This window comes from Seriola dumerili, unplaced genomic scaffold (assembly GCF_002260705.1).
Source record: "Seriola dumerili isolate Sdu_G_001 unplaced genomic scaffold, Sdu_1.0 BDQW01000216.1, whole genome shotgun sequence".
Classification (NCBI taxonomy): domain Eukaryota; kingdom Metazoa; phylum Chordata; class Actinopteri; order Carangiformes; family Carangidae; genus Seriola; species Seriola dumerili.
In genome coordinates this window covers 1682528-1705022 of record NW_019174471.1, presented here as the reverse complement: position 1 = coordinate 1705022, position 22495 = coordinate 1682528, and the positions used below count along the sequence as shown (strand labels likewise).

Genomic DNA, 22495 nt, shown 5'->3' with positions numbered 1-22495 from the left:
CACTGATAATGTACGACATCTCTACTTCCTGACTGGAATACAGACTTTACAGCACCATGGATCGTCCTAGATGTAGAGGGACAGCTGCTTTAAAGGTTCCATATAGTCTAAAGGTCTCTGTCCATGTGTAGTGTGATTATAGATCAGGTCTAGCTTCTATATTAATACTGTGAAAGTATCAAAGCCTCAGTCCACAGAGAAATGCACACAGCCTGTATTCAGAAACTGAGCCTTAAAACCAGCCGTCAGGACTTCTGGAACTTTGTGATGTCACAACAAAGCAGTCACCAAACCCTCAGCCATGCCCCAAGCCCCGCCCACCTTCATCCACCATCCAACCTTGCAGGATTTGTGTTTGCCTGAAATCTGCTATATTTGTATTGGATTACTCAGAAAACAGTCAGCCAATCAGAACAGAGACTCAGAGCCTCCTCTCTTCTGATTGGCTGACTGATCTGTTGGTGCTAGAGCTCCAGAGAGAAGCCTGAGAGAGGAGATGTAAAACTACAATGAGATTTTTGGTTCTTAAAACCACAAATATATCTTCTTATAGATCAACACTTCAAATAAAACACTGAAGAGGAAAACATGGAGCTTTAAAGGCAAAACAGGAGGAAAAAAAATCTCATATCAACATCTGTAGGCAGCTGTTGCTACTAAGGATATAACTCCCAGAGGTTTGAGGTTTGAGGTCTGTTTCCACAAATATGTCCTATTTGTTTATATTGTCCCATGGAAAAAATATTCAGTATTACATCTTAACTTTTTAAAATATCTAAAGAACATCTGATGTCAAAGAAACAGCTGACTACAGTCGAACTTTCTAATAATAGCTGCTTTCTAGGAGTATATCATCAAACAGGCTGCACGTTTTGGGTGTACCGGCCCTTTATAAAAGCTGAGTGGGCTGCCAAAGAGCTCGTCACTGGTCGGAAGTGCAGTTGCGTAACAGCATCAGCGGTGGGAACATGTATTTATGATGACGCCTGCTTGCCCTTTGCAGTCAGGTTATAAATAGCCCTTTGCCTTTGGGTGGCCCTTCAGAGCAGGTGTCTGAGAGCTCATCAGAGTGCTGCCGAACCGCTGCTACAACTCAACACATGTCAATAATAATCTCATGCAGACGTCACATGTTTACTCCCACTGTGATAATATCTATAGGGATGATGAGACACTGTAATAAATCACTGTTTGGTATATACTTGTATCTATCCAATCACCTTCACCTGCTTTCTGCCTGGTTTTACAGCCTGCATGGTGTCACTTTCCTCACAGTTTATACATGAGTTCACTTTGCTGTTGAATGGCATTTTAAAAGACAAATCTATTCAACAGGTCATGAGTGCTAGATGTGCCACCCTATGAGGGCATGTGACGGGAGCTTTTCATTAGGGTGGAGGTAAATTATTGGCTTTCAGAACCTAATTTAAAGTTTCCATGATGGCAGAGCTGTCAGGATAAACTCACTGAGAAAGTCAGCCATTGATAGCATTTGACATCTTAATCCATTTTCTCTGCCTTATCTAATTAATACTCCACTGTTTTCATTTCATTCTCTGGTGTTATCCTTTGTGCGAAAAGGTTAATAATAAAGTAAGGTGGGAAATATCCTATAGTGTTAAAACCAGTCAGCAACTTAAAGATGCACTGTCTGATTGTCTCTTATGTTTCAAGACACCAAAACAATCTGGTAGTGTAGCTTTAAATTTGCATTAATTGTTTTGGCCATTTGGGAGCAGCACAACAAGCTGACACACAACACAACATATGACACATTAGAAAGTTGTTATGGTGGAAGTGTTAGCAAACATTTGCATATTTACATGTGCAGCAGATACGGAGAATTCACTTGGGGCCATGTTTCCGGCTACATGCTGAGTGTAGGTTAGCTCTGTTTTAGTTTCTACCACCTCCTGCTCCACTATGCTGACCATGGCTGCAAACAAGGTCACAACATCAAAGTTGCCACCTGCAAAACCAAAACAACGAGCTGTCAATTGTCCCGTTATTAATATGAAAATATCAGTTGGTGTAGCTTTAAGTGTGGAAATTTATAGAGCAATGGAAGATCTGCTCATCTGTTTTGCTTCAAAATATTATTGTGTGATGTTGAGCATTCGATGCTATAATTAGACAGCACAGTCTGGTCCAGTCTGCAGGGATGAGACAGCGTCTGGCTGTGCAGCTCAGCTCACACTGAACTGATACTCGATACCAGCCTCCATCACTGACATGAGACAGATCCGATTCATTTCAGATATACTTTAAAAATATCTGAGCCTCTCAGCAGCTCCTCTGATTTCATTGTGTGTCGGGTCTAGACTGGTGAACTGACCCTGACATGTTGCTAATCAAGTTAGCTCATAATGAGTAACAATGTTGATGCAGGCAACACTTAAATGTGGTCAGTTTCTTATTCGGTAGCCATGTGATTTCAGTCATCGTTGCTCGACCTTTTCAACTCTCTTGTGGTTTGCGTCATTTTTTTTTCACTTCATGTATTAACAGCATTTCATTCATTTCACAATCTCATAAATTATGGAACAAACTACTGAAGGGGATTTTACTCATACGTCCCCAAAGCGTCATTAACTGTTGTAAAAAAGACTCCACCTCCACGCCTGCTGCTCATCACAGAAGTCTCCAGGTCACATGCAGCGGAGGAGAAGGGCTCCTCTCCCACCACTTCCTCCTCCCACTGACAAAACTGAACTGCACAAAGGGACAGAAAGTGCACCTGAAACTTCTGTGAGCTCGTGTTACATTTCAGTTCAGTTCACCCAGATTCGCTCTCAGCATCTGGCCGACACACACGCAACCCGCTGCCCCTGTAACTTACCAAAATAAGAGCACGATCTAAAAAAGTGATTGTCAATAAAAATTATTTTTCATGCAAAAAATCTAGTGGGACAAAACAAGCAATCTGAAGACCCTCTGCTTGAGCTGTAGGAAACTATAAAGGACCAATTTCACTATTTTCTGACATTTAATGGATCAAATGTTCAACTGATCAATATCTAATTGATAACTTCCTCTTCAATTTCTCCTCATATGCAACATATTTTTCAGTATCTTCAAAAAAAAAAGAATAAAATAATAACTAAAGGTCAACTTACTAGCTTTTTCCAGAGCTTTCAGACACATCTCACAGTCTTCCTCACCACATGAGATTGAGCAGATTAACTATCTCCATGACTGCATAGATCACATGATGAAAACTAAACTACCTCCATGACAACAAAGCACACTCCATCCACTGAGGAAGATCATGAGGTGTGGTTGAAAGCTCTTGGGGAAAAAAAAGCTAGTACATGGATCTTGAGTTGTAATGTGTTTTTGTTTGATTGAATTACAAAATTATTTGATGAATTGATTTATGTTTCTAATGTCTCAAATCAGGTTTCTTTGCCTTTTCTTTATCAGACACACGTCCACTGACTCTCCTCCACTCGCTCTACCAGTGAGCCTGAACACAGCTATGGTCTTTATAAGGTGACACCTGAAACACCTGTTCACAGCCACGTGAATGACTCCCAAAAACTGGAACAACTCTGTAAACCTATAGTATAAAAAATAAAGTAGGGCACCAGCCGTCTTACTTTTCACTGCAACACTTTATTACTGAGAAACTGACAATCTACCAAACTACACTGTTGTGTATCTTATACAGGATTCTGACACACACACACACACACACACACACACACACACAGCAGTCTGTCTGAACTCCTCAGGCTGCAATGTCCTGGAAATGCAAATGTATTCGAATGGATGAAAAAACAGAGGAAAGAAGCTTGAATCTGCACTTTCACAGACTGGTGGCCAAGAAATGCTTCAGGCTCACACATGACAGCAGATTGGTGTGTGTGCGTGCGTGCGTGTGTGTGTGTGTGTGTGTTTCACACTGAGAAAGCCCGAGTGACATCAGACGCCTCAGGAATGCCGCAGTAGTAAAAAAGAGAAAGGAGGCAGAAATCCTGGTGGAAGGAGAGATGCTGCTCAACAAGACCGACTGGTTGCTGAAACGAGTGAGGTGGACTGAGGGGCGAGCTCGGTCGGGTAAAACCTGAAAAACACGTGGAGCATTTTGTTGACTTGTACCAGTGTTTTTCCATTTTCATCACAGCCCTGGGTCTATACGGTCTACTCATCCAACCGGGGGCAGGTTTACAAACTGTTGAAAGAAAGGGTGGGGGGGGGGGTTGGTACACTGCTATTTGTAACACCAAATAGCCCAGAGTCATGGACAGATCATGAGACAATGGGGCTTGGAGACAGTAATAATTATAAAAGGCCCCCCTGCCCCTTCTAGATACAGTAGGAGTGGGATACAGCGGGGGGGGGGGGGCTGAAACTTGTCTCTTTTCAGTCTTTCTGTGACTCTTTCTGGTCACTTTGCATAACTCTGTGGTTGTTTTGTGTCTTTTTGCAGTTGTTTGATTGACTTTCCAGGATTCAACCTGTGACACTCACAAGCAGCTACCCATCACCTTCATCACCTTCTGACTCAGAATCCAGAAGGAGCGAGGGCAGCGGTATGTGTGATGATTTTTAGGGCAGCTGTTTGTTATGGTTGCTAGTACAATACAAGATACATTCAAAACCACGTAAGACAGTTGTATCTCACTTGTAAAGTATAGAGATCATTGACTTCAGGACAGTGTATTCGGTCTAACCCTGCAGGGAGCTCTGTTTGAGGTTAATATGAGCGACAACACATATAAAGACAGAAAATAGGAGACACAAAAAAAACCAAAGTTCACATTCCTCCAGTCTGATCACACTTATCAACTCAGCCCATGAGGTGAGCAATGAGCCACAGGTGCAGGACTATCAGCTCACACACCCTGACAGAAGAGGAAGTCAGCTCTGCAGCGTCACACAGGCTGCTCTGGTCAGTGACTGCTCACTGAGTGTGTAACCCTCCTACGACTATCATGAATCACAATGATGCAATACACTGAAATTTTATCTGATGTGTAACAGGGATCATTTCAATGGAAAGCTGATATTAATACGGAAGATATTTCACAACAAGACCGTCATGAGTTTGGTCTTTATTAAACTGTATCTTAGAGGTTTAAGACAGACGCAGGAATCTAAAACACAGTCTCTCCTCAAAGCTGGATGCAGAAAAAATCTAACATTACCATTATCCTACCACTCGGCAGAAGCTGCACATTTCACCCAACATTTAGCCACCTATGTAAATGTCTTTGCTCGTGCACTAACTAGTTTTCAGTCTGTCTTCATTGGTGTTATCAGGAGTTATAACTGACTCCGGCTGGTGGGAGGGTCGTCCTGTGCAGTCAAAGCTGATAGTTTATTGGCTATTGTGACAATAAATACAATAAAAATCAGCATCACATCAATTTGTAATCCTATTAAATATATCCACGCTAGGCTTGGGCCGATATTCAATAATACTGAATATATCGATAATTGATAGTATCTAATATTGCAATATTTCCCGTCATATGAAATATTATCGAAGAAAAATATATTATTTTTTTTGCAATTTTACACATTGTACCTTGAACTGCAATACAATAACATAATTATGTAAGAAACAGACTGAAATATGAAAAACAGCAATATAATTATATTATATATTTTTTTCTAACCAAGCAACTTTTTCAAACTGGGCTACCTGAGCTATCTTTCCCTGTACCTCAGGCTGCTCTACAGTGTCTTGGATTCTTGAAAAGGTTCCATGAATAGCGTGTCAATAACATGTCAATCATTATAGCGCTTGGTTCGTTGATTTATCACTTGATTCATTTATCAAGAAAACAGCCAACAATTCTCGGGGTCCAGCTGCTCAAGTGAGAGAATCTGCTCTCTGTTTGCCGTTTGAGTTTTCAGCTGTTGGTCGGACAAAGAAAGGAATTTAAAGACGTGCAGCTGTGCATCATGATGTTATAAATGTGCATAATATTGATAGAAGTGCCCCAAACAGTACAGTACAATAACTGATTATCTGCCTGATGGATACACGGAGAACTACAGAAGTGCACACTCTCAAAAAGCACATATTGACTTGGCCTAATCATTCAAGAGAATGTGCAAACAGTATGTTATGTTTGTCATCCAACAGAATGCAAATAGGACCGGACCCAGACTTGGCTGGGTGACGGTGGCTGAGGAAGAGAGGTGGGTGGGAAGGAACAGGCGGCGCTCACACAATGAAGCCGTGAGGAAATGAGCCGAGAGGAAGGAGAGGAAGAATGGCCATTGACAAGTTTGCGGCAGCCGGGTGCGCAGGTTGAGTCAAGTTCACTGGGACATGATCAGCGAGCCTGGCTCAGGATCAGCTGGCTTGTGCAACCTTCGTACACGGTTGCATTTTGCACACAGGCGCATGCATCGACAGGATGAAGAGAGGAATTTACTTCCTTACCAGCAGCGAAGAGATTCAGTGTTTGTTTGCACATGTAGCCTGTGATTCAGCCCGAGCATGTACATTAGTGCAGTCATGGTATGAACAAACACCATCGACTGTATTTCATACCTGTCCCTCTTGTTAGCTCAAGCTGCCATTCCACGGAATTTACTGAAGCCATTGAGCAAATAAGGCAGCAGTGTGAGAATGAACGGAGCCACAGAGGCCTTATCTCTCTTTAGACTGGGAGTCACAGACACAAAAATTAAAACGCCCATTTCAACCATTTCAAAAACACGTAAAACTTCACGTGCTCCGTGTCACAACATGTCGACCTTCACCTATGAAATTCATCATCAGCCAAGTCCAGTCACAAGACCTGGTCCTCATGGGTCCCCCCGTCCTTCACACAGTCCCACGGCTCTTCCTCTGTCTCTGTCCCTGTTCATGCAGACACTGCTGCTGCTGTCAGGTCGCGCTGATGTGACGGTGACAGACAAGAGGAGCATCGTTTCTATGGTCACGGCAGCCCCACTCATTAGAACCACAGTCATTGTCTGGATCGTACCCCTGGAGCCTGTTTAGTTAAGGTGGTAAAAATCAGCGTAGGGATTTCTGGCACCCACTTCCAAGGTGGATGGAGAAGGGAAACAGACTTAAAGGGTCAAAACTCCAGTCAGACTGAAGCAAACATCAGACTACAAGCTTCATCATACCAGCACGTGGCTGGAGCTTTGACCTTTTTAAACGAGGCTGTAACATCAGATCTTGAACTTTACTCAAATCTGTTTAGTTAGATGAAAGCCTAAACAATAACCGGATTATTAAAGCACTGAAAGGTTCATGTTTTAGTATTTCAGTAAAGTGAATAAATTGAATTGCCCTTGTGGCCGAGGGGTTTAGACACTGACCGTGATGCAGTGAAACGCCTGGTGTTCACATCACTCTCCTCTTTCATTCCTCATCGCTCTCTACATTCACTAAATGTCACACAACATGTTTTTAAACTGGTCAATGCACCGTGAATGGACGTTGTTGTGAGCAGGTGCAATGAATCTAATAGTGCTGAAATGATTAGCTGATATTGTGATTAGTCAGTTGGCAGAATATTATGTACTAGTATAAATGATAATCGCTGGTTAATCATTTAAGTCATTTCTCAAGGGAAACACTGAGTGGTTCCAGCTTCTCACATGATGATTTGATGTTTTTTATCATAGTCAACTGAATATAATCAGAACTGTTGATCAAACAATCTGAGGATGTTACCTTGTAAAAGTAACCAGAATATTAATGCTGGCACTGTGCACCCACTGTCAAATGTTTTAGCTAACATGAAATATGTGTAACTCATTTCCTCCCTGGATGTTTTGCATCTTTGGACCCATTTGTCATGCAGTCACAAACCTGACCTATCAGAGCGAAGTGCCAGCTGAGCTCTGCTGCCAGACTGTGTGGAGTAGAGCTCAGCAGACCTTGCCACCGTTCTTTCACTGCAGCTCCAAGGCTCCCAAATGTGATCTCTAAAATAGGCTGCGTTGCTCCACATTTAAACTGGAACAGCCTCTCTTTGTGTGTCTCCTTTCTCTGCACCCAGGCCTCTTCTCTGTGTCAGTGGTTTCACTAACACAGGTTAAAGTCTGGTGTTTGTTTTAGGGGGAGTCCCCAAACTCAGACTCATACCCATCTGCATCCTGTCAATAAAGGTCAAACTTCAACTTCTGTGCTTATACACATTCTTCCTGACTCCACAAGTACTGTACAGTCTAATGCCCTAATCCGAAGGTCAGCAGCAGCCTCACTTAAGTCAGACAAGAGGGAAGCTTCAGCAATTAAAGAGAGATGTTTGCAGGGAAGATAAATGATGCTGCTTATGGCATAAGTCAGCCACACCTATGAACTCAACACCATCCTCACAGGGCTCTAAGAAGCTTCATTCAAAGACAATAGACCCACAGAGGTGACATGTGAAGGTGTAAGTGGCCCGGTGGCCTGTGCATCAACCCCCACTACACCAGGGCCGCAGCATCCATCCCACCCAGCAGCAGCAGCAGCAGCAGCAGCAGCCGCAGCCGCAGCAGCAGCAGCAGCAGCGGACTCACCCAGTGTTTTGACTGCGATCTGTCGCGTCAGAGGCGGCGGCAGGTTGATGCAGACCAGATCCACATCCTGATGCAGCAGCACGTCGTCGATCCGGTTGGTGTAGAAAGGTACGTTCATCTCCTTGGCCAGCTCCTCCGCTTCCTCCTGCGTCCGGCCCCACAGCGCTTTAACGGCGAAGCCCTCATTCTTCAGCAGCGGGATGATCACCCTGGCGGTCAGGCTGGTGCCGAACACGCCGACCCCTGGAAGCATGGCTCGGGTTTATTTGTCTGGTTTGGTCGTTCTGTTGGTTTTCAGTTTGTTTTCAGAGCTCCGGGTGAAGCCAGACCTGCTGCTGCAGCGGCAGCGGCGGCTGAGCGGGAGGGAAGCGGCGGCTGGGACGGTCAGGTTGGCCATCCACCTGCAGCCAAACACCCGCTGTGCTGCATTCTCCCGTCGCTCCGGCTCGGCGACCGGGCATATATCGCTGTTATTCCCCCTCGGAATATAATCCAGAGACAGACAGAGAACTGAGAAAAGGCTCCCACCGCGTTAAATAAAGAAATTTAAATGCACCATTCCGGTCTTCACCTAGTCCACGTCTGACAGCGGTCAGCGCACCGACTGCGCCAAGCAGTGAAGGGCATGTCACCTCCTTCCACGGTTTGTTATTCCTCCTCCAGCAGGACCCTCCCTTCAGATAAGACCAGACAGAATCAACGACACTCAGAAATTAGCTTCATCTGACGGCGGGCTGACAGAAACACCCCCGTCGCCTTATCCCCGCTCCCCGGAGGATCCCGCAGCAGCAGCGGCAGCAGCAGCGCTATTATGCTGAAGAAGGCTGCTATTGATGTTGCAGCTCAGACCTGCGCTGTCAAGCTAGACACCGTGACAGGAAGCGCGAACGGTATGGGAATTTCAAAATAAGAGCTTTGCTATATTTACTTCGCCATATCTTCAGTAAGTGAAATGTAGACTTTAAAAAAACGTCACCAATATCATATTTATATATGGAGTCTTATAGAATCTCAAAGATATAAAAATAATTAAACAACAGAAAAATACAGTCGCATTTAACATATAGTAGGCTACTGGTTTGGATATATTCGGAATTAAAATGAATAAACTATAACTCAGTGAAGTTTTATCTTGATACCCTAAATAGACAAACACAAGTAAATGCAAAACAATTGATATTTGCATGATAAGCCATATCTGTTTTATTGGCACAATGATGATTACCATGAGAAGACAGTTTGGATTATGTTGAGACAGCACAATAGTTATTTTAGGATCATGGGAAAAAGTTATAGCACTTATTTTTATCTTTCCTGTAATATTTTTACTCTGTCACTTTTATCTATTTTTTTATTTATTGATGATTATGTCATTTTAAAAACAGTCCATACTCTTCAGTTTCCAAACACCGTAAGTCAGTGAGCCAGATGGGCTGACTGGAGCCAGTTCCACTTGCTTGCAATATATCTATCATTATCATTATTATTATCATTATTATTATTATTATTATTACTATTATTAGTAGTAGTAGTAATAGTGGTAGTAGAAGGAGGAGGGGGAGGTACACGTGGTAGTAATAGTAGTACAACATATTTTACACTTTTAATGGAAACTTTGGACAACTTCCGGTCTTCTTGTGTCACTTGACGCAGCTCTCACTTCGCTCTCCTCCCCACTTTAACCCTTCAGCTCCTGGACAGAATTGAGCAGCTTGGCCCACTGAGAGGGGAGGCTACTGTACTGCACTGACGGAGCCGGGCTGTAAGGAAGAAACCAAAACTCAAGTCATTGTGCAAGTGTGTCAGCAATAATCTTTATCTCACCACTCATGTACATGTACATTAGAGCCATTTAAAGGTGCTATTTCAGATTAACAGTGGTTTTGTTCCAGAAGTAAAAAAAAAATACTGTGCATACTTCTTAATTACGACACATTATATTGTTGTTGTTTTAATGTATTTTATGTTCTCCTCAGTCTCTGCTTGTTGAATGTCGCTGTGGTTTCTGCCACTTTCACTTCAGCCTGCAAACACTCCACCAAGCAGCTTCTGCCCACAGCCCACAGTGAACCAGCCCCTCACCCTGCAGTACACTGCAGCCTTCACCCTCCACAGAACCATGTAACTCAGTGTGACAGGATGCAACAAGACAGAAACTGTCAGCGGGAGAAGACATCATTGTTCAGGTTTAAGCTATGATAGAGCTGAGCTTCTTTGCATTCTGCAGCAGGGATCAGAAGCCTTTGAAGTGAAGAGAGGATTTGAATTTCATCATGGTTGAGTCCACTGTGCTGCACTCCTCCATATATCATACTCCTCTGGGTTTAATAGAGTAGACACCTCGTACACTGTGGCCTCACCCAGGACTCTAACACCACAGTTGATTTAGTAGATATTGATCTGAATGGACTGTGGGGAATAATCATTTAAATGAAGGAATATGATCAATATTAGGTGTTATACTGGCTGCAGTTGCCATCTGAAGTGACTCTGGCTGCAACAACAAATATGTGTTTTTGTAAATTTACATTCATGATTTTTTTGTAAGATAAATCTTTAAGCTCTTTAATCTATCATTTTGTAAATAGTTTGTACAATGACCTGCATTGCAACATGTGATGGCTGCACCCAGCAGACTACAAACATTGATGTCTTGTCCAACACAGTTTGATTTTTCATCAGTTTATTGGCATTTTTGAAACACTTGCTACACACATGCTGAGACTGTCACTTCTCGACAATTATTGGATGGATTGACATGAAATTTTATTTAGTTATTTAGTTTGTGGTCACCTGACAATGAATCCTACTGAATGTGGTGATCTCCTGACTTTTCCTCTAGCGCCACCAGCAGGTCAAAGTTTCCACTTAAATAATGTAATGCAGTACATAGTCTTAAGTGGCTACACCCGGACCCTGGACTGTACCACACACCTGTCACCTTTTTATTTGTTGTTAAATTACTTGTCCACCCCCCAGTTTTCCTGTATTTTGCATTCAGTTCTGTTTTGTTGAACTGTTTTAAGGCCCCATTTAGTTAATTTTCAACCTAATATTCTTCTTTTTTTAAGTAAATAAACTTTTTTAAAGGTAAAACCTGCGTGCTTGTGTCCACCTGCTCGGCCCCTAACACAACGCAGCATGGCCTCTGCTGACACACAGCTGGTGTGATTAATCAACAACTGTTCAATGGATGGAAAAAAGATGAAAGTCATCATTTGAATCAATGTGGGCACAAGCATACAATATTACATTGAAGCGCACACGTCAGTCAACAGTTTACTTTTGTCCACAGTGGTTGTGAGAAGTCAGTGAAATTTCTTTGTGCCTCTTCTCACGCACATATTTCTACAGCTTTGTGCTGTCAACATCGAGTCTCTCCTATCGATTTGGTCAACAACGCACAGAGCAAACAGACGGACACTACTTTGGACTGGCAGATTGTGCAGAGAAAGTGGTGCAAAGCAAACCACAGGCTGTAAAAGGTCAAAGGTCATTCAAGGCCAAAGCTCAAGGGTGCTCTTGTCAAAAGAGTTTGGACTGAAATCAAAGAATCCAGCAGATGAAGTTCTTTTGTTTGCCCTGGATTATTTGGTAACAGGATTCGTGTTGCAATCAGCTAGACATCATTTCCTCCTGAAGTTAGAGCAACAGAAGTTTGGAAGAAACTTTTAAGCTTTTAAAAAACAGTCAATACTTTTCTCTGCACCATGCATAATGGATGCATGCTGAAGAATGCTGACAGCGCTGTCAGTAACAGCTGCTCGGGGACGACCTATGAAGGATGGGCTGTAAACTCTGTAAACATCATGTTTGGACACAGGCTCTGGTATGCTCTCCCTCTTCTCCTCCATCATGGTCACGCTCTAATTGAATCAGATGTTGGTATGGTTCGTTTGTGTGAGACTGGCACCATGTGACCAGTCGGGGTCAGGCCTGTTGGTGCTGGAGCGCTGACTGTCCACAGTTGAATAGCAGGGGAGGTGCAGATGGGGCAGGAGGAGGCTGACACCTCCCACAGCGGAGGGGCTGGATGATGGGACAGGGACAAGCCAGTAAACATGTCACCGTCTTATCACATATCTGGAACTGATAGAAAAATGTGAACATGCCTGATTTGACTCAGAGATATTCTCTTCATTAACGGCTGCAGCATGAAGACAATTTCACAGGAAGGCAAGGCTGCCCTCTGGTGGATGAATGTTGTCCCTTCATCATCATTACCAGTCTGTATGTTCAGACTCATTAATTGTGATTTAGATTTTTGCTGGTGACCTCTCGTCATATGTTGCATTGGCTTTAAACTGAGATCAAGACGTGATTTTTCCCTCAAAATGGTTTCATATGATTAACTTTTAGAGACATACAGTAAAAGGGTACAACTACAGAAAGAAGCAAAGATTAGAGAGTCAGAAAAGTAAACAAACACAAAAAGTCAAATCTAACTTTGGCAATAAGTTTGCCACATGTAGGAGTGAGGTAAAAGGGCAGTTAAAGGTACATTTTAGCAGATTAGGGCTGGATTAATCTGATGGGGAGTCCTGAACTATTTTGAGTATTAAAACAAGACTTTTGCACATCATGTAGAATGCAAGAGCCACCTCTCGTCACCCCTGAGGGTCTTTTTTTCTTTATAGGAAAAATGCCACAATGTGTAATGGAAATATAACAGAACAAAATGTCGTGCTATCACTGCATCACCCCTCAAACTGATGTGGAGCAGTGACCGTAGTGAGGCCACGGGCTACCAATGGTTTGAGATTGAGAGCCATAGATACCAAAATCAATCTGGCCCATACTTGGGCCACATGTTCATTTTCCTCTGGCCCGAATCTGGCTCATATACAGCATGATCGTCAGATGATACTTCCACATCTGGACCTACTCTGGCGCGCACACAGAAAATCTTCTGGGTGTCAGTCAATACCAGAGGAAAACAGTCAGTCTGCCCAGACAGGGAAGTATACAGGCCAGACTCGGGCCGGGGATCCAGGCATATGTTGGGCCAGAACTTTATTTTGCTGTCTAGTTTAAAGGAGGCAAAAACATATTTTATTTAATTCATGATCAACTTGCTCCTTTAATCACAGGGCTACAATCAGCACAGAGACACACTGGTTTATTTCAGCACTTTTAATAATTACTCAGAGGCACAAATACAATTTACAGGGCTACCTTCTTCTACATGTGCGCCCACAAGTGACTTCCTGTTCCAGCCTGTGAGGCCTGCCAGCTGAGCCGGACAACAGCAGAAACACACACAGCTTCACCTCACAACGGAACACACACACACGCTCTCTCTCTCTCACACACACACAACACACACTACTCTGCTGGTCCTCTCACGTAGCAGAGGCTTTATTTCTTTATTTTTCCTTCCATGAATCCATTCATAACATCAGTTCTGAAAGAGCGATGTGATCGAACAAGTTCTTATTTCCTCAGCTGAGCCTCAGTGACAACTTGAGGTAGATAACATTCTCCAGTCACCTCAAACATTAGAGCCGTGAAACACACACTGCTGACGATCCTATTTACCTCCAGAAACAGTTTTCTTTTTTATTTTACAACTTCTGTTTAAGGTTTTATGTAGTTTATGTTTCCTTTACGTACAGCTACTGCTATTCAGCTCAGTGACCAAATTAAAAACAAAAAGAAACTTCTTTAATAATTTATCTTTACAACTTTCAATGTCTCTAACTTCAAACTACACAAATTTATTAATGCATCATATGTATTTGTTTGTGGTGGCTAAAATAGAAAACTGAACAAAGAAACTGAAACAGTTTGAACTTTATATAGTGAGTGATAATTATTGAAACCATTCATTTTCACCCTGGTTGCTTCACTCGTGTTTGTTAATACTTTCAGTCCAGGGTCTTCAGTCCTACGTGTTGTGCATGTTGTGTTTCTGGTAGGTTGGAACCAAAAACCAAAAAATCTGACAACTGCCGCCGTCTTCGCACATAACCTCCTCCCTCTGCCTCCGTCCATAGAAATCACACCAAAAATTAACACTTAAAGTAACAGATCAGTTATAATGTAACAAACACTACAGAGACCATGACTAAATAGTTAAACAGGCATACATCAACAACTGAACAAAACTCAACAAAACACAGATGCTGCATAACTGACAGTCAGAAGTTCACGTTTCCCCACAAAGAACTGCAGGAAAATGTGTCGTTCTGCTTTACAAAATACTGCACAGCTAATTTTGAAAAGAAACTGTGGAAGTACACGTGTGAAAGAGTTGAATCCGGTTTCCCTCTTTCCTCTGTCTTTTCTTTCAGCCCAGGTGTGAAGGTTTGAAATGCCCTGGAAATCGCACTATTTGCTGTATTTCCTCAATCATTTACTTTCAGCATTTTACATGAGTTATGGCAGAAGTGATGACTATCCAAAAATGAAAGATTGTCAATGTAGCTGCATGTCATGCTAGAAGAAGCATTGTAATAGTAATAGTACTCCCACAGTTTCTTTTGTAGTCATTTTGGCACTTTTTCCTCCCACACATGCTCGTAACTGTTCATCTGCTCAGCCTGGGACTCAAAGCCAAAACATTTTTTGTTTGGTAAAATATTATAAAAACATTGAAACGTGAGCATTTACTTTGGAACTGTTGGCTGTCTGCATTTTTTCTTGAATGTAGTGGTGTGTCAACCGATAGAAAGTGTCACTGTAAGCAGTAGAAGTAAGTGAGAGAGCACAACGATTTAAGTGCTGAATGATCGGTAGTGCAAAGTCAACAGTGCTGTAACTACGTCACTATTTGTTTAATATCGGGTGAAACGACATAAAAGAAATTTGAAATGACACAAATTCACATGTATCAGTTTGTGCTTTTACATTTTAAAAAGTATACTTTGTTAAACGCCAACATTTCTGAAGGCAAACTTAAGATTTGTTTGGATCAACGAGCCAATTTATTCAGCTACTATATGCTGTCAAACAGCCCTTCAATTTAAAAAAAATTTTGACATTCCCAACTGAGCACTACTTCAGACACCATAAATGTACATGTGCATTTAATATGTTACATTATAAAGCTCCTAGAATATTAATTATGGCTATTTTCCCTATTAAAAAAACAGCATTCTTTGAGGGTGGGAAATGATGATCAGTGATAAAGTGTCAGTACCTGATATCTAAAAAGCTCCCTCCCACCTAACAGAAGATCGTCTGGGTAATGTTCAACATCCTTCTGGCTAGTCCTTCACTAAATCATGACAAGGCAAACAACCACAGAGTAACAACACTACAGCTTCAGAGGAGACGCTTCAACTACAGACACGAGCCCACCGTCGTTCTACAACCTAACCAGGATGTTTCAGCAGTTTCTAAACTAACTGTTTGTCCTTTCAGACTCAAAGAGTTTCTGAGAAGCTATTTTAAATGAAAACATGTAAGTACAAATGGTGACGCAGACCATATAGATCAGCAGACTGGATTTGATATTAAAACCTCAGTAGGTGCTGTTAGGAGTGAGCTTTCTGCAGCAGAGTGCTGACAGATGGTTTTCTACTTTTCTGTGTGTATTTACTTATTTGAGTTCAAATTCGTTTTATAACTTGTCATCTTTTCCTCAGGTTCAGCAAACGTCTCTGCCCCTCCCACAGTCGAGTGCACCAGACAACATGATAGACTACGAGTTTCATATCAACAGCACATGTTCACTTCTTCTTTGCTTATCTTTACACAGTGAGTGCCAGTAACTTGACAACATCAACACAAGAGGGAAAGAATATGAAAATATAACAGAACAGAACAACGTTTTCAGAGTTAAATGAAAAATATAAAGTGTCTCTATGCTCTATCTTCCATGAGCAGGGGTTCTGTGGCCCGGCGTGGACTCACACTGTGCTCACTCTCTCAGCCAGTCAGCTGACTCAACGCTAACTGTTTCCTTCATCCTCAGGCCCTTCACGCCATCGGTCAATCACAAGTGGTCCCGCCTTCCAACAACCCCTGCCTTTCATAAAAACCCAGTTTGGATTCATTCCCCAAGAATGCCCGTTGACCGGTATCCATGGCAACAGCCCATGTGTGCAGTGTGGGGTCAAAGAGGTTTTTTTAAGAATAGATGGTGATGACTTCACGGCCACCGCCTCGCACCAGAAGGACCCGGTTCAGACCCTCGAGGAGAACCTCCAGGAACTCCATGTCTGAGACGACAGCAGTCAAGGTACAGAGACACAAACAGAGCGTTCCAGTACACCACACATTATACCCTCATTCACCACCTGCCATCAATCACATCAGAATGCATCACACTGAACTAGGATGAATTGAAATGGCAGTAATTCAGGATACAGTTTTCGTCTCCTCCCCTGTTCCGAGGGGGTCCAGGCATGTTCAGTAGAACCAGGTGAGCTCCCTGGGACTTGTTGACCACCACCTCGTTCAGCTTGACAGCTGTGTGCATCCGGCGAACATTAGACTGGTTCCTAATTTGATAAGATGTTCACAGTGAGAAAAGACAGCACTGAAGAAAACATCGTTAACCAAACTAAACTAAGCCCTAGATCTAATTAGTGATAAAGGACATCAGCTTGTTTCTAGACCTACTTAAGTACTTAGTGTGCAAACTGCACTGTAGTCATCATCACGTCATCAAATGTAAAATTAGCCTTGTACTGGAAAATTAAAATGAAATGAAATGAATTATTTTCTCTCTGTAAACTGGGCTCTGAAGAAATTTTGATGAAAGTAATCCAAGAATCTCCAAGACCACAACAGACCTTTTTCACAGCAGACACATTGGCCCTGTTCAGACCTGGTGATCCGATCACAAGCGGTCAGCTCTAGGCACGTGTGTGAGCGCACCCAAGACACATTTGAGATCTGACCACTCAGAACACTTTCGGAGGTGGTCTGGGCCACATGTGGCCACATTCAAACACATTGACAACAGACTCATCGGTCATCGTCGGACTGGAGATGATACGGGTTTATCTGCATTTGGAGCAGGGAAGTGAGATCTGATCACGAGCGGTCACTCATGAAGCATCCGGAGGTGCATGTTAATGCCAGGTGTGAACAGAACCTTTGACTTGTCAGAGCAGAAAATGCACAGGTGTAACTAACAGCATTAATGATGGCTCTGCTTTGTTCAAGTGTCCCAGTGAGGCAGCATCAACAAAACCAGGACCCTCATTAACCTGAGCTCTTCCTGCTGTGACATGTCAGTGTTTTTATAAAAAAAGGCCTCTTGTGGTAACATGGCAGCACTCCTGATTAACATAGCAGCTGCACACTGGAACATTTTTTCAATAATGTAAACTTTTGAGGCGCTTGTTTATACTGTCCTCTTCCAGTGAATAAAACCTTTATCCACAGTATAAATTAAAACCTATAATATAAATGAAAAACTCACTGAGAACAAGCTCTCTGGTTTACATGGCTGTACAACAGAAAACACTAATGTAACAGGGTCTTTTTCTGGCTTGCTTATGAAATTTCACTAACACACAATCACATATATCGATAAAATTCTGTCACGGAGAAAAGTTGCATTTTAATTGAAGCATACTACATGTTAGTCTCAAACACAAATGAATAAACAAAGGCATAGTTAAGGGACTGAAGCAAACAGAGGCAGCATTTAAAGACAAAAGGGACATGCAGTGCCGTATCCCAAAGTCCAGCATGATGTCATTTTATTAGTTTAGTTTTGTCACAGCCAATTGTACACACGGTTTATTAATAGTTACCACGGTTAAAAAAGCATCTCCTTTCTTTTTAAATGTTGCCTCTTTGTCATCACCTTCACAACTGTTAGATCATAAGTTAATAAAGCACATAAAGACACCAACTGCCAGAAGCTAAATTATGAGAACAATTACAAAATTCTGCTTTCCTTTCTACTGAAGAAGAAAAACATTTTTATTTTCATGTCAGGCCGAATGAACACTTTTTGTATCTGCTGATCACTCTGATAAATGATGGAGGGAAAGCACAATTTTGCTCATGCATACAATGTCATAAATATTACATGCAAATGAACTGGAAGCTTTTCCACTGACATAGTGTTTGATGTTGGAACAGGAAGTTCATGCACATTAGGATACACAAACAAGGACACGGACACACACGCACACACACATAAACACGGAGGTACGGGCACATGAGCTGGAGAACACTGAACAAAGCTACAGTCACCACAGCAGCAGTAGACACACATACGGCCTAGGGCAAAGAGAATGCGACTTACAGACTCTCCCACTCTCTAGAAGGAGGAAAATGGGACAGAACAACAGAAACAGGCTTAGATGCTTCTATGTCAGCTCTCTCCACCACACTGCATGCTTCCAGCTGTCCCAAACCGTTCGCTGTGACACCCAAAGGTGACTGAAGTAAACCCAAGAAATGGTGAGGCTTTGTGAAAAAGTGGCCTCCAGTTCTTCCTGTCCCGCTTTATAATGCACTGATTTGAATTACAAACTTTATCGGCTAATATAAAAGGACTGGGACACACCTGATGAAGTCCACACACTGACAGTACGGACAGTATGGGATGGGAAAGAGTTAGTGGACATGTGGTGTGGCCATGCACTAAGACTGAAATGGCTGAAAGTGTACACACATGCGCACACACACCAAATGCAGCCTGAATGCACACGCCATGCACACAGTTGTCCCATTTCACCCTGTCAGGCTCATCACTACGTCTACTACAACACATGGACATGCTGTCCTCCTGCACTGAGGCCTTAGCACCATCCTGAAGTGTTGTCAGTGCTGTTTAAACTCCACATTCTTATCAAACTTTATGTATCGTGACAATTTTAAAAAATCAGTTCAAAATGGTGCAAACGTCTCTCACAGGGCACATGCAATTACATCATATTGTATATCATCTTTACATTATTCTTCAGTAACATAAACAGTAGACTTGACACTCCTCTGATATGAGACTTCATCTTAAAGTTACACATCTACTGGACAGATCTTTCACTTTCCCTTCTTTTTACCGCTAAAGCTACAAATGCACAGATGTTACTTTTTGGGTCTTGTTCAGATTAACAAACGTAACTTACGGTTTCATGTTAAACAGGTCACGCACAGCCACGTTGGCGTTGCACTCGCGGTTACGATTGCGCTCTGTGAACAGCTTATCCTTGGTCCAAGTCATGTGAACCCGGTCAGGCCCGGTGTCAGCTTTGTCATTTATCGTGGCATGAGATGCTGTGTTCCTGTCATGGATAAGCTGGGCCTGGAAAGGAGGGCGAGAGAAGGATGAGAAATATCAGCAGCTGATTGCTGGAGTATTAACCAGGAGACGGTTCACGGGACTGAAAAATAAACAGAATGGAAGAAATAATGAGAAAAGGAGGGAAAGTGGTAGGAATAAAAATAGGAATAAAAACTGGGAAAAGGTGGAAGGAGAATAAGGAAACAAAGGTGAGGAAATGGAGCAGGAACAGCCAGATTGGCCAGTGAAAAAGGAAACATGAGGGAAGATTACAAACTGGGACCAAAGACGATGGGAATTCAACAACTTTCCTTCTAATAGTGAGACAAAACCGTGCTAGAGAATAATGGAGACATTACAAACCTGTTCACATGGACGATAAATGGACAAATTTACCTCGGGCATCACATGACAATCTATCTCTGGGCAGGTTGAAGGGCCCAGCAATGGTTGAAACACATTTATGAGTGACCAACGAAAAGAAAACTACAGTGGTGGTGAAGGTGTAGTATGATGTCAGCCAAGAGATGTGTTACTTAAACAAATATAAAGCAGCTCTATGTGCCTATGATGCAGGGACAGTGCAGGAGTAACACAGCACAGCATAGCATGGCAGAGTAGGACCAACACACATCATTAAATATTTTTGTTTGACAACAACTTTGTTCACTCCTGTCCCTCCAGTCCACAATTATATAACCACTGTCAATGACAAATGATAAGAATAAATCATAGTTTAATTATCACCTGTCATCATAAACATACAGATAGAGGTCTCTGTGTTCACTAGTACCTGTTCATATATAATAAAAGCATAAAACATGACTGTATCTACGGCTTCCTGATTAAAACATTTGATTTTCAAATTCTCCATTGTCGATAAATAAGACGGGAGACCAAGTGGTAAATAGCATGCTCCCTCATTTTTTTGAAGGATGGGTGTCTCTGGAAGATGTTTCTCTGCCTGTTATGCTTGTTGACCATTGGCTGTTTGTGGTGTATGGACTCGTTAAAAGTATGAGTGGCGGGTGGGTGTCAACATAATGAAGAACAGGGTTGAGATCATGGTTAAGCTCAAATGAGAAAAGAGAAGACAGTATTGTCATGTCACAATTAAGAGTAAACCACTCCTTTGTGAAAATATACTTGCTATAAAATATTGTGAGGATCATTAAAACTAAAAGCACAGTGAGGCTGTGATGGTCACTGCACAGCAGAAACCCCAGTTGTTGGAGGGATGGAAAAAAGACATGACTTGGCAGCGAAATGTAATGTTTCTGCTGAGGATGGCACCAGAGGAAAGGCAATGTTTATCCTCTGTACAGAAGCCACCTTAGGACATCTCACACTCAGAGTGTTTTGACCTGAATAAAGCGTCCGACGTGTGAGTTTGACAGCATCGATACAGCTCTGAAGATTTTGTCACTGTGCAAAAGTCAGACACATTACAGAGAATACTGTCCACTCTTTCCATCCTTATGTTTTGGGGGATTGGGGATGAGGTGGAATCATGAAGGTAATGGGAGCTTTTACTACAGTCTCAGGCTGATATTCACAAAGCAGCTCTCAGTGACTATACAGTAAACAGCACTACTGTTGGGCCAAACTGGACTTGTGGTTTAAAAGTCAGATGAACAAGATGGATCCTATCTGTTATTCATTAGTCATCTTCTCTCTTCATGAGGTTGTTGGCCAGTGACCTTATGAAAAGGGCTAACAGTTAGATGGTAAAAAAAAAAGATTATCAAGAGAACACAACATTTTCCTCTATTTCTAGCTCCACACTGACTTTAGGCAAAATCATTAATGTGATGCTGAAGTCATGTTTTTGTTTACAGAGAAGATTTGTTAAAAAAAATCTGTGCCAACGTTCCCAACAGTACGCTTCCTCAGAAAATGAGAAAAAGGTATAATTTAAATAGATACATGAGGAATGTTGGTGAAAACCTGAGCTGCAGGTTTTCCAATTAACAACAAACAACAACTTTTCCTGCTTGATCATGAAACATAACTGACTCTTAATAAGAACTCCCACTCTCTGGGTATGGTTACACTTCTCATTTTGAAGGTCAGTCTGTATAATTCTAAACTATGTCCACATTTAGACTGAAAATACATTTCCTGTGGCATTACTAATTTTACACCATAGCAGTATTACTACTCCTCCATCTTTCCTTCCCATCTGTGTATTCATTTTACTGTATATGCATCACAGTCTGATGTCCACAATAGAGAATAATGGGATCACAGTGTAACACTAACAACTTCCGCATCTATTTATTAGATTTTCTAATAAATTAGATTGTCTGAGTTCAGAATTTTAACTTTGATGGTGATATTAGTTATTAAAACAGTCACATGACAAGCGACAGTTGTAACCAAAGATCCAGCTTTGTGAAGATGGGCCGGTGGGTCTAACAGTGAGGGACGGTGGGTTGACAAAATCGGCTACCTCATCCTCCTGAGTGTCCTCCAACGGTGAGGACTGCCGGCTGAAGCTCGGGCCCTGGGCAGCGCCCTGGTTCTTCCTCCGGATTGAACTACGCGATTCATCAGTGATACTCTGAATCTGAGCGGTGTGGCACGGCCCAGAGAGGCGGTGGCAGATGAACAGGGAGAGGGGCCAATTGTCATAAACGCAGCAGGTGGCCACATTTAGCTAAAATACTGTCGAACCTACATTGTTTGTGTTACATACATTATAATCTGATATGTTTCACATAAGGTTTTTTGTACAGTACGCTTGTCATCACTGTGCAGGTACACACACACTAAAATTGAGCTAAATGCAAACATCATTCAGTTAGAATAAATGCA

At 42.2% G+C, this 22495-nt stretch overlaps 2 protein-coding genes across 7 annotated transcripts in view; both read right to left on the bottom strand.

Moving 5' to 3' along the window:
• The window catches only part of LOC111228233 (glucose-fructose oxidoreductase domain-containing protein 1), a 33684-nt gene extending 24406 nt beyond the window's left edge, over positions 1-9278 (bottom strand). The window contains exon 1 of the mRNA XM_022754065.1: positions 8485-9278. Within this exon, the coding sequence (XP_022609786.1) occupies positions 8485-8737 (253 nt within the window). The 5' untranslated portion in view covers positions 8738-9278. The remainder of the gene's footprint in view (positions 1-8484) is intronic.
• A 4319-nt stretch (positions 9279-13597) lies between these two features.
• LOC111228281 (solute carrier family 12 member 7-like) overlaps positions 13598-22495 on the bottom strand; it is a 59394-nt gene continuing 50496 nt past the window's right edge. For 3 of the 6 annotated variants that reach the window (XM_022754147.1, XM_022754150.1, XM_022754152.1), the window contains exons 22-26: positions 22131-22247; positions 19524-19699; positions 18698-18712; positions 16798-16931; positions 13598-16649 (exon numbers count right to left, since the gene is read on the bottom strand). In XM_022754147.1, the coding sequence (XP_022609868.1) occupies positions 16558-16649; positions 16798-16931; positions 18698-18712; positions 19524-19699; positions 22131-22247 (534 nt within the window). In that variant the 3' untranslated portion in view covers positions 13598-16557. The remainder of the gene's footprint in view (positions 16650-16797; positions 16932-18697; positions 18713-19523; positions 19700-22130; positions 22248-22495) is intronic. The other 3 variants (XM_022754148.1, XM_022754149.1, XM_022754151.1) reach the window with 3 other exon arrangements.